The sequence below is a fragment of the Notolepis coatsorum genome (genome assembly GCF_963971535.1).
Source record: "Notolepis coatsorum genome assembly, chromosome: 5".
Classification (NCBI taxonomy): domain Eukaryota; kingdom Metazoa; phylum Chordata; class Actinopteri; order Aulopiformes; family Paralepididae; genus Notolepis; species Notolepis coatsorum.
Genome location: NC_140169.1, coordinates 77615311 through 77627810, shown reverse-complemented (window position 1 = coordinate 77627810; position 12500 = coordinate 77615311). Strand labels below are relative to the sequence as shown.

Sequence of the window (12500 nt, the reverse complement as noted above, 5' to 3'; positions counted from 1 at the left end):
AGGTGCAGAGAACATTTAGTCAGCGACTGCATGTGTGTGTGTGTTCCTGTGGGTCGCCCATCGCATGTGTGTTAATCTGATGACAAATAAAGACTTATACTTATTATTATCATTATTTCATGAAGGTATCATGGTATTTCCAAAGAATCACAGTATTTCCTTTTTTTTTCTCCACTTTTTCTCCAAATTTTTCTATTTTTCTCCCATCCCAATTTCGTGTTGCCAATTCTCCCCTCCCCTGTCTTGAACGTTGCTAGACTATGCCCTCCACTGGTCGGTTGTAGTGAAGAGGAAGCCTGTCGCAGCTTTTCACCAGACAGTGCGGACTCTCAGTGGCGAGGAGTAACACGTGGGAGGCTCACGCTGCCCCCGATACTTCCTGTCTCTGCTGTGCAGGCGTCACCCAACCGACTTGTAGGAGTCGCTGTGTACAACGTCCAAATCCCCACCCATCGACTTTCCACCCGCTGACTCTGCCAAATGAGCCAGTACGACGGCCGGCCCAAGTCAAAGGCAATGCTGAGACTGGGATTCGATACCGGAGTCTCTTGCATTGGTGACGAGCGCAATCTCCGCTACGCCACCCAGCCGCCAAATCACAGTATTTCCATCATTATTTGGTATGTACAAAAGTACAAAAGTGGTACCATGGCGATACATGACTTTCACCACGGAAATACATGGTCCATTATTTATAGAATGGCCGGCACCGTGGTATAGCAGTGGGTTGATTACCATCAAACTACCATGATACTCTTCCATAAGGGACATACATTTTCTCCTGTAACCGTTTACACACAAACACAGTCTCACACTTACACACACCTACCGGCAATGGCAACATAGTGCACAACCCCTATGACCAACAACCTACTACAGTATGTTACCTTATTAGTGTTGAGAGTCTTAATGGAAATAATATGGTAAGAATGAATGTTTATAATGGTTCACCGGGGGGAAGAAGGTAAAAGCTGGAACTGGGAGTGGAGAACGTGAGTTTGGTCTGACAATACTTTCTGAGCCTGTCGGATAGGAGACTGCTTCACGATCATCTGAAGGGATGAGATTTTTTTTTAACGCCCATACTTTTCATGGCAGTCTGCACCAGACGAGCATTCTGTGATTTCAAGATTGATTGATTGATTGATTGAAAAGTTTATTAACAGATTGCAGAATGGGTACAGTACAGTACAGCTCAATACATACAATTGTTAAGAGGATGCAGACCTGAGAAAGACTTTCGTCTTGTTTCCATCAGGGTCCCCCATTTTCAATTCATCATATGACACACATGACATACAGATAGACAGTACTGCTACATCTATACATTTATGACATACCAGATTTTCAAATACAGTACTGTTTGTGATACTAAAAAAATCCAGAAGAAGAGTGTATATACATTTGACATAGAAACTGTGCATTGGGGGAGGTTGGGTAGGTGGGGTGGGGCTGTACATTGGAGGTGGGGGGGGGGGGGGGGGGGGGGGGGGGTTGGGTAGGGGGGGGGGACACTGTACATTGGAATACTGACATACATTTGACATAGAGACTGTACATTGGAGGAGGTTGGGTAGGTGGGGTGGGGTTGGGTGGGGCTGTACATTGGAATACTGACAAAGCCATGCTTGGTCTTTATTGTACAACTGGGTTACTTAGGACATTTGTAGGGGCCAGTTTTGAATTGCAGTCTCCTGTAGTTGTTTTTTGAGAGTTTTTGAAAGTGGGTAGTGATTCACATTCCTTTACAGCTGTGGGTAGGGCGTTCCACATTGTTGTGGCATAATTGCGAAATGTGTTTAGTCCCTTGTTTGAGCCGAATCTGGGTTTTACATGATTTGTGGAGCTCCCTCTGGTGTTGTGATCGTGGTATTCACTGATTCACTGACAGATGATACTAGTTACAATACCATTATCCCATATCTTAACCTCTTAAGCATCGGAACGGCCCGACGGGTGGCCGCCATGCACTCGCGGCATCTTGCGCTTGTCTACCGGGTCGGGCTGCATTTTGTCGCTGATAATCCAATACACCGGTTGAAAGTTGAATTTGCCGCCTTTCGATCGCCACCACACTCAACCAATTGCGTGCTTCGGGTCTCGAGATACAAGACAATATATCCGGCGAGTGTCATTTGACAGGCCGCTCCGTCAAATGACCATGTCCGGTTCTGAACGGTCTAGAACTGACCAATCACAGCTGATGGCAAAAATGATTGATCACCATTGTAGCCAACGAGCGTCCGCTCCAAAAGAGACTACAGACGGACAGGTGAGAGTGGGGGAAGGTGGTGAAAGTTGACCAAGAAGTCTGTTGTCGACGGCCATTTTGGATAATCCTGCTGTATTCACGCTGTATTTTTACCGGTACACAATTTTTTTTCTCAAGCACTAATTTCTTAATGGCTTTTTATAACATTTTGACCTGTACTACATAAGACTTCAGGCTATGGAACGTTGGGGTTTCCAGATACTTCCTCTCAGCTGGAACTTAAAGGGGACATGCATTATAAATGGCTTTTTTCAGTGTTTAGCATTCTTTTATAGTAATAGGGGTTAGTATCAATGGGTCTGTGTCTCTAAATACCATATTGGCGGATTGCTCTCATTCAGTTCAGACAATTTCCTGCTCCAGTGAATTAGGTCATTCTGATTGGACTCACTCTGTGACGTAACTGGGTGCTGGTGGAGCTGATTGTGATCTGATTGGCTCTGTGGTTTGGGAGGTTCACCCTTTCCTTCAACACCGCAGCCCTTCAGTCTAAAACAGCGCTGCATTGGATGAGTCCCGGCAGGAAGGCTCTAGCTGCATATAAGCCTCTTTCATACACATTTTTCTTGAGGATGTCGTGCTTCGCCAGCAATGGACCAAGTTAGTTTTTGGATTTTTGCAAAGACGAGGGACTTTATGCTTCCGCACCGTGTGTGTGTTTGTTAGACGGACTGAGAGAGCAAGCTAGCTTAGCTAATGTTCTTAGTGTGTGTGTGCGTGTGTCTTGTGTGTGTGTGCGTGTGTGTGTTAGACGGACTGAGAGAGCACTCTAATATCTTTGCGCATGCTCCCACGCGCACGCCCGTATTCCGATCCGTACAATAATAATCACAGAGGTATATATTGTAATTTGAAACAAGTTACCAATGCATTGTCCCGTGGGATTATGCCCCCCCCCCCCCGCGGCGAAATTAATTAGTATCCCCCTCAATCTCTCTCTATCTCTCTCTGCCAGTCGCAGACTATGTGGATGACTGTCACTCAAAGTGCTTATGGGCGGAGCCAGGCCAACACAGCCTGAAATCCAAAGTGAGAAAAATTTGGCTTTTGAATACTTGATTAGAAATATAAAACAATGAATCCTTTTGAATAAAACCTTACAGATGTCTTCAATAGACTCACAGGAATTGTGTAAAGTTGCCCAAATAGTGCTAGGCATAGCAATGCATGTCCCCTTTAAAAACAGGAATCTGGCAACCACAGAACAGAAATGTGAGTACACACAACTTTTACTTCAGCGTGTTCAAACCTCTGTTACTCTATTTCATTAGCACTCAAAGTGATTCTTCTTTTTTGCTTTAGCAATTTCAGAAGGTTAACTTTCAAAAGAGACCAGACTCATGCATGTGCTATAAGTATAACGTATAAAGCTAAGCTTTGCAAAAAAAGTATGCAGTCATCAAAAACAAAAAAAGAATTGCCCCGTTTTGGGGGTAATGAAAATACTATATATTATATACTAATTATCCCATATCTTAAAATACTACATATTATATAATAATAATAATATGACTACTACTACTACTACTACTACTACTACTACTACTACTACTACTACTACTACTACTACTACTACTACTACTACTACTACTACTACTACTACTACTACTACTACTACTACTACTACTAATAATAATAATAATAATAATAATAATAATAATAATTACATGTAATACAAATCAAGATGTTTTTCTTTTTATTCAACTGCCCAAGTAAATGATGGGAAATGGCCCCTAAAATCTGTTTTTGCGGAGGACAAAAAAAAGGTCCAGCATTCTACAAGGGACACAGCTCTTACAGGCTACTCCACTGGCACAGGAAGTTACATCACACAATAAAAGGCTGCAGCCCCGACCACATAGGCTGATAGCAAGACCACAGCCAAGGGCCAGAGGAGTACAGGAGGCGGTAAATACTCGAGTTATTCTGTAAGGGGACTGAACTGCCACGTGCGATTAGGGATACACAAATACTCAACTTTCAAGTATCAGCTGATACTGAGCATCGTTCTGACCAGGGCTGGGCGATTCTTGCTCAAATGTGAATCACGATTTTTCTATGAATCGAGATTGCGATTTTATTTTGATTAATCGCCCAGCCCTAGTTCTGACCCAGTCGTTTGACTGAATAGTATAGACTTAAAGGTTAATAATATATCTGCATTATTTTGAATCTATGCCAATCATCTAGGCTGCCCCTCCTGTTTAAATTATTCCTGCTGGTGTCTGTCTGCACACAGTCAACACAGGATATCAGGGTTCATTTTCAACCTTTGGAGGAAGCCATTTGTAAGCTATATATATTATATTATAAATAATAGTATATTATGGCTATATAACTTATCATACTGTGCATTTCTCTGTTGGCAGAGCCTGAGGTAGCCAGCAGTAGCAACCCCTCCCCTATATCCCTACTACCCAACTCCAGCACACACGAGACCAAAACAAAAGATAGAAACACATTGCAATACCATGCAGGGCTCTTTCGCCTAGAGGTCGCTAGAGGTGGTGCAGTGGTTAACACTGTCGCCTCACAGCTAGAAGGTCGTGGGTTCGATTCCCGCTTGGGGACCAGGTTGACGTGTTGCCAGGTAATGCAAGGGTTTCCCCTCCCGATAAGATAAACCCAATGGAAAAACATGCACAACAGATCGCTAACGCTGTCGAAGACGGACAGGAGCACTTGGACTGCTCCCGGCTGCCCTTGGGTGGAAGGACGACGGGATGGGAGGTGCAGAGAACATTTTCGTCAGCGACTCAGTGCATGTGTGTGTGTGTGTGTTCCTGTGGGTCGCCCATCGCATGTGTGTGTGTGTGTGTGTTAATCTTTTTTTTTATCCACTTTTTCTCCCCATTTTCAATTTTTCTCCCATCCCAATTTCGTGTTTTCAATTCTTCCCTGCCCTGTCTTGAACGTTGCTAGACTATGCCTCCCACTGGTCGGCTGTAGTGAGGATAGAAGCCTTGCATCACGTGTCCCCCTCCGGTACATGAGGAGGCAGCCTGTCGCATCTTTTCACCGCAACAGCTCAAACTCTCAGTGGCGAGGAGTAACGCATGGGAGGCTCACGCTGCCCCCGATACTTCCTGTTTCAGCCGTACCGGCGACACCCAACCGACCTGTAGGAGTCGCTGTCCACAACGTCCAATCCCCACCCACCGGCTTTCCCACCCTCTAACACTTGCCAATTGTGTTAGTATGACGGCCGGCCAGGCCGCGTCTATGCCTTCTACAACGCTGTTCGGTTGGCCACTAAGCCCACGTGACCCTACGCTAGCATGCCCCCCTTATCGCCGCCAGTTATCGCGTACGCCCGCGCATGCGCATGAGCCGCGACAAGCGCCTTCAATGCTGGCTCTCATATTTGCGAATGCAACAGCGTTCACCCTGATGTAAACAAAACAAGTCATTGATAAGCGACGGCCATATTAGACACATAGCCATAATTTAAGATATAGTTTATGCATTCGCAAATATGAGAGCTCTGTCATACGCGATAACTGGCGGCGATAAGGGGGGGCGTGCTAGCGTAGGGTCACGTGGGCTTAGTGGCCAATCAGAGGAACCCGGAAACCGAACAGCGTTGTAGAAGGCATAGACGCGGCCTGGCCGGTAGCAACGCCGAGAGCTGGGCTCGATACCAGCGTCTCCTGCGTTAGTGGCGAGCGCCTTGCCCACTGTGCCACTCAGTGTGTGTGTTAATCTGATGACAAATAAAGACATATACGTATATACTTGATGGCATTTGTAATGCTACCTTTAAAGACAGATACATTCCCATTGGAACAGATAGTACTGAAGCAGTTTCCCTGCAGGGACCTTGGGCTCACCTTGCCGTATTTCTGTGCGTAGGAGCCTGTTAGCAGAGAGTGGAAGACAATGATGGTCTCGTCCAGATCCCACACAAACACCCGCTGGGGAGAGAGACAGAGAGAGAGTTATCTATTTATTTATTTATTCATTTATTTATTTATTTATTCATAGGACCAATTGTCAGTTGATTATTATTTTATCGTCGTATATCTTTCTTTGGTACCTTACTGTAACATAGGTTTTTATTAGGGATGTTCGATATTGGCTTTTTTACCGATACCGATATTGTTCAACTCTTAATTTCCGATACCGATATCAACCGATATCAACCGTTACCGATATATGCAGGGTCCCCCCCCCCCCCCCCCCCCCCCAACACAACATTATGCATACTTTTGACAATAAATAAAATCAGAATTTGTTCTTACTTGCTTTCCTGGGTAAATAAAGGTTAAACAAATGTAAAAATATATATATATATATATTTCTTTTTTTGAAAACCGGTACCGATATTTTCCGATATCACTTTTTAAATGCCAATATCGGCCGGTAATAGCGGTAGGCCGATAATATCGGACATCCCTAGTTTTTATAATGCCAATAAAGTGATTATACTGAACTGAACCGATTCAAATTCCTTACCTGTAGATCATTGGCTAAATGATTATCCTGTTTGCCTACTAAGAGCCACCGTACCTTCAGGCAGTGGCGAATATTCATGGTGGCCAAGGGAAGCCAAGCTTCCCCAAAAATATAAACAGAAAAAAAAAAAAAGTTGTATAGTTTACAATAATAATAAAAAATCATTATTTTTCATCTCTGTGTTATAATTTTTTATTTTTATTTTTTCTCCCTCTTCTCCTTCTCACTCTCTAACACTCTGTCAGACTCACTGAGGCAGGGCCTGGCAGTCAATCTGTGCAGCATTATTTTGATTGACATTGAGAAAGAATAGAGAACATTTGCAGAGGGGGAGGTGTCTTTTTCTAGCGAACACATTGTGGTTGGTTGTGGACTCCACAACCAATTATTAGCCAATAAGATTCAAGCTTAATAAAGGGGTTGGGTTAATGGCCCCACGTCTTAACACAGGGCAGTCTGGCTGGCAAGTAGTCTAGCGTCTTCAAATGTGCCGCCCTGGGGCCGGGCCGGTCCAGAACGTTTCCCCCTGACGTCCACCTAACGTGACAACAACAACGTCTGAACGTCATCCCCTCGCGGGCACGTTCGAATTATCTAGTAGTAGCAAGAGGTTTATTTTTGGCCGCAGGACTTTTCCTGGATTTTTACTTTTTACTGGATATTCTGTGGATCTTTCTTCAAATCTGTCCGGTCCATTGGCAAAGGTAAGCCTGCGGTACTGCATAGCTTGCTTGCTAGCGAACTAACGTTATGTGTGACTGTGTAAACAAAGCGTTGTTTGATTGATTGATTGAAAACTTTATTAACATATTGCAGAATGGGTACAATACGGTACGGCTCAATACACACAATTAACATTACACAAGTTAACACACACAAGTCAAATTCAACTGTAAATTAAATAAAGGAAACCCCGTTTTGTTGATAATAACCTATCATCTATCATAGTGTAGTATACCTATCATAGTGTAAAAGTATAGGCCGCAAACTATTCCTCGGTTACAATAGTGATGTTAATCAGGTTTACAGTCTGTTGACAGTAGGACTTCCACTGTCTGCCAGCCTGCCCCAGAAGTTCTAGACCAATCAAATCACATTAAAATCGCCTTTGTCTTCTAGTAGTAGAGCCATTGTCAGTCAGCATGCAAAGTGTGATAACGATGATATCTGGTGATCACTGATCACAATAGATACAGCTAGAGGGCGAGGCTAATCACTGATTAAATAGCTATGTACAGTACATAGGACTATAGATTGAAATGATAGCTTTGTGCACCCATTGATTGATTGATTGAAAATTGTATTAACAGATTGCAGAATGGGTACAATACATTACGGCTCAATACACACAATTGTTAAGGGGATGCAGACCAGAGAAAGACTTTCGTCTTGTTTACATCAGGGTCCCCCATTTTCAATTCATCATAACATACATGACATACAGATATACAGTACTGTTACATCCAGACATTTATGACATACCAGATCTACAAATATACAGTACTGTTTAAGAGTACAATGCTTGTCATATAGACCCTGGCGTTGGAAACTCTGATTAATAGACAGAGTTTCTAAAAAGAGAGTATATACTGTACATTATATACATTTGAGGGCGAAGAAACTGTACATTGGAGGAGGTTGGGTAGGTGGGGTCGGGGGGGGGGGGGGGTTGAGTGGGGGCCTGGGGGGTAACTGTACATTGGAAGGGGTTTGGGTAGGTGGGTATTTTGACATGTACAGTACATGGGTACCTTAGTGGTGTAGTCGTGTATCTGTGAGGATTGGTCCAACACCGCACGCTTCCAGGTACCAATTACCTTCACGCACCTGAAGTGAGTTTCAAATCAGCTCGGTGGAGCCCTTATATACTCTGGGGTTCTGTACGTTCTGTGTCGGGTCGTTTTGCTTACCACTACCTGCTGCTTCTTCCTCCCGTGTGTTTCTCCGTTGTTTCTCCAGAACGTCTTTGGAAGTCGCCGCTCTTGCTCCTCTCTGCCATCCGTGGATCTGTGCCTCGTAGATTGCTTTGCGCAATTGCGCCTTGGTGAGTTTTTGGAAACATACTTTTTTGGATGCTCTGTTTTTTCCTCGCATTTTCCTGGACTCGGGACCTTTCTGTTTTTGTGTGTTTTGGTAAACACTGAAGATGTGTCGCTTGTGTTAGTACTGGACTCAGCTAAATAATACTGGACTGCCTTGTATTCCATATGCTTGTTTGTTGACATTCTCTCTCTCTCTGTTCCTCCCTGAGTGGATCTGTTCCTCCCTGAGTGGATGTCCAAGTAGCTGCAGAGCCGCAGAGTCAGAGGCGCAACGCCACAGTGCCGTCTCTGCTCTGAGCCGAGCTGCAGAGCCGCAGAGCCTACTCTGCCCAAGGACATTCTCCCCTTATGCTTTTTGTTGTTTTTGCTCTTCTCTGTTTTGGAAATAAATACGCCCTGGTTTTTGGCTAACTCTGAACTACCTGTCTGTGCCGTGCTGTTGGGGTTGTTTACAAACCATAACAGTATCTTGTAGACCAGGCCCATTGCAAGTTGCTGTACTCTGTCGTCTACTCTAAGCCATCCTATAGGTTGTCAAAGTGGGCAGGGGTGTGGTGGGTTTTAAGAGTGAGGTTAAGCAGTAGTCTGACCAGTTTGTTTTGTGATGTTTGTAATATTGTTTTTAGCGCCTTTGACGTGCTTTGGTACCATGAGGTGCAAGCATAGTCATAGTACCCTTGAATGAGTGCTCCTGCCAGAGTCTTCAGGGTATTCTTGTTTACCAGAGAGGAGATCCGGTACATATATCCCATCTATTGTTTAATGCAAATGATTGTCAGTGCACACTGTCCTTTATAAACTAAACTAAAGGTGCATAAATTATGCATTACTATATTTCATCACAATCACAATATTATTTGGCTTAAATATAATATTAAAAAAAAAAAAAAAAAAAAATCATTTTTTTAATAAAAAAAAATTGGCATCCTCTGTTATTTTACCCACACGACGCCACTGCCATCAGGTGGCCGTAGGTACATCTTCAGGTGGGCGCAGGTACATCCATGTGCTCGGTGATCCACTGCCACTACATACAACCTGCCTCGGTGCTGTAAACCGTCTCTTGCCGTCGCGCTATACCTGATGTTAAATAAACCCACGGTTGGGTACAACCCGGGTGTGATCACTGACTCACATAACGGAGGTACATCATGACATTACCTCCAGGTCACTGTCGGGGGGAGGGGACGGGTTGTTCTTGCGGCCCCTCCCCCGGGATTTGGACCCCCCACTCCTGCAGGCCCGGTCGTCCAGCTCCTTAATGGGCGTCGAGGGGCTCTGCACCGTGTCGAAGTCCCCTGTGGGCACACACACACACACACACACACACACGCACACGCACACACACACGCACACACACACACACACACACACAGACACACACACACACACACACACACACACACACACACACACACACACACACACACACACACACACACACACACACACACACACACACACATCACAATTGTATCTGGTAAAAAAATTATGTACTAAGTGGTCTACAGAGTTTTTATCTGATCTTTTTTCAGTATTGATTAACGGTGTTCACTTTGTGGAGTGACACTTGACTCTCTAGCCAAACTAGACAAAGCCCCTTTGTGTGTGTGTGTGTGTATGTGTGTGTGTGTGTGTGTGTGTGTGTGTGTGTGTGTGTGTGTGTGTGTGTGTGTGTGTGTGTGTGTGTGTGTGTGTGTGTGTGTGTGTGTGTGTGTGTGTGTGTGTGTGTGTGTGTGTGTGTGTGTGTGTGTGTGTGTGTGTGTGTGTGTGTGTGTGTGTGCGTGCGTGCGTGCGTGCGTGCGTGCGTGCGTGCGTGCGTGCGTGCGTGTGTGCGACACATCTAGTGCAGCAATGTACAAACATGCCAGAGTGAAACCAGAGTGGTTTGGCCTTACTGTACCAACGATGTCTTTGCTAACATACCAAATACACCGGACGTTGTTTTTGTTGACACCAGCCACGGAGAGGTGCTGGTCATAGAAGTAGGCTGTACCTTTGATCTGTACATGGACCAGGCCTTCCGGGACAAGTATATCAAATACCAACCACTGCTCAGTGTGATGGCTGACCTTGGGTATAGGTGTAGATATAGTGTACTTGTGTTCGGAAGTCTTGGCCATGTACACAAATCCACCATGACCGGTCTGAGAATTGCTGCAATGTCTAAAAGAAAAGCCAAACAAATTGCCAAATATTGCTCTGTCTCAGCTATTATTGGCAGCTTAGCCACGTGGAGAAGGAGGTGCTATGTGTCCCTTAAGTGTTCAGTGCTGCTTGGCCCCGATACATTTGATTCCCTGTTTATGTAATATAATTTGTGGAACCAAATAAAGTATTAAAATGTGTGTGTGTGTGTGTGTGTGTGTGTGGTGTGTGTGTGTGCGTGCGTGTGGGGGGGGGGGGGGTATTAGGAGTGTGTGTGTGTGTGTGTGTGTGGGGGGGGGGGGGGTCATGAGGTCAAGGGCAGCAGTAGGCACCACACGTGTCATACACCATCAGCAACCTGGAACCCTAAGGAATGATTTGAGCTGCAACTCAACACTGTATATCTGTATCATATATAATAGACATTGTGTCTTTTTAACACTGTTTTTTTTTTTTTTTGAAAGCTGTGATTATCTTAGAGGTCACAATAGGTGATTGTATACAGTAAGGTCAAGTTTAAAAAAGGAAATGGTGTCACCACATTGAGAGGCTGCTGATGGAGGCCTCACATCATCACACAACACACAGAGGGTGTAGAGGTGAGACCCACTGGAGCCCCCTCAGGGGGCGGTGGTACATGACACGACACGACTACGCAAAGCCACTCCACATCTACAGCTACTAGCTACTCAGTACACGTATCACGTAGTCAGCTACGACTAGAGCTATACGTATACTAGTACGTGTAGCTAGTCAGCTATAGCTGTACGGGATACTATACTGATAGCTAGCAGCTACAGCTAGAGTCGTAATACGTATACGTGTAGCTGTCAGCTAGTAGCTGATAGATCGTATAGCTATACTAGTACTAAGCTACCTACGACTGTCGACGACTAGCTAGTACTAGTACTAGTAAAGTATCTATACTACAGCTACACTACACTATACTACATTATAGCTAGTAGCTAGTACTATACTACACCATACTATACTATACGATACTATACTACACTACACTATGACTATACTATACTATACTAGACTATACTACACTACACTACACTATACTATACTATACTATACTATACTATACTATACTACACTACACTACACTATACTATACTATACTATACTACAACTACACTACACTACACTACACTACACTATACTATACTATACTATACTATACTATACTATACTATACTATACTATACTATACTATACTATACTATACTACCAGGGCTTGACGTTAACTTTTTGGCTCACTAACCACTGTGGCTAGTGGTTTTCCAAAGTCACTAGCCACTCAGCATTTTCACTAGCCAAAAATCCCAGCACTCGCGCCCCCCCACCCAAAAAGTAATAAATATAGGTAATTTCTTCTTCACTAACCCCCTGCTGGGGACAGTATCATTGTAATCATACTGCTACACGCCAACTGTACAACTGTGGCTTCTGACTGTTGACTCCATTGTTTACTACTGCCTGCGACCAGTGACTCAGCCGCAAAAGGAGCTCCAGTTGGGGGCAACGGCTGACTGGGACAAGATGGAGGGTGTAGATGTGGAAGAGTTGTGTTGAAC

General features: G+C 44.3%; 1 protein-coding gene across 1 annotated transcript in view; it reads right to left on the bottom strand.

The window, feature by feature from the left end:
- The window catches only part of eya4 (EYA transcriptional coactivator and phosphatase 4), a 270391-nt gene that overhangs the window by 44811 nt on the left and 213080 nt on the right, over positions 1 to 12500 (bottom strand). Inside the window, exons 6-7 of the mRNA XM_084314148.1 lie at positions 9931 to 10067; positions 6103 to 6186 (exon numbers count right to left, since the gene is read on the bottom strand). Coding sequence (XP_084170274.1) covers positions 6103 to 6186; positions 9931 to 10067 — 221 coding nt within the window. The remainder of the gene's footprint in view (positions 1 to 6102; positions 6187 to 9930; positions 10068 to 12500) is intronic.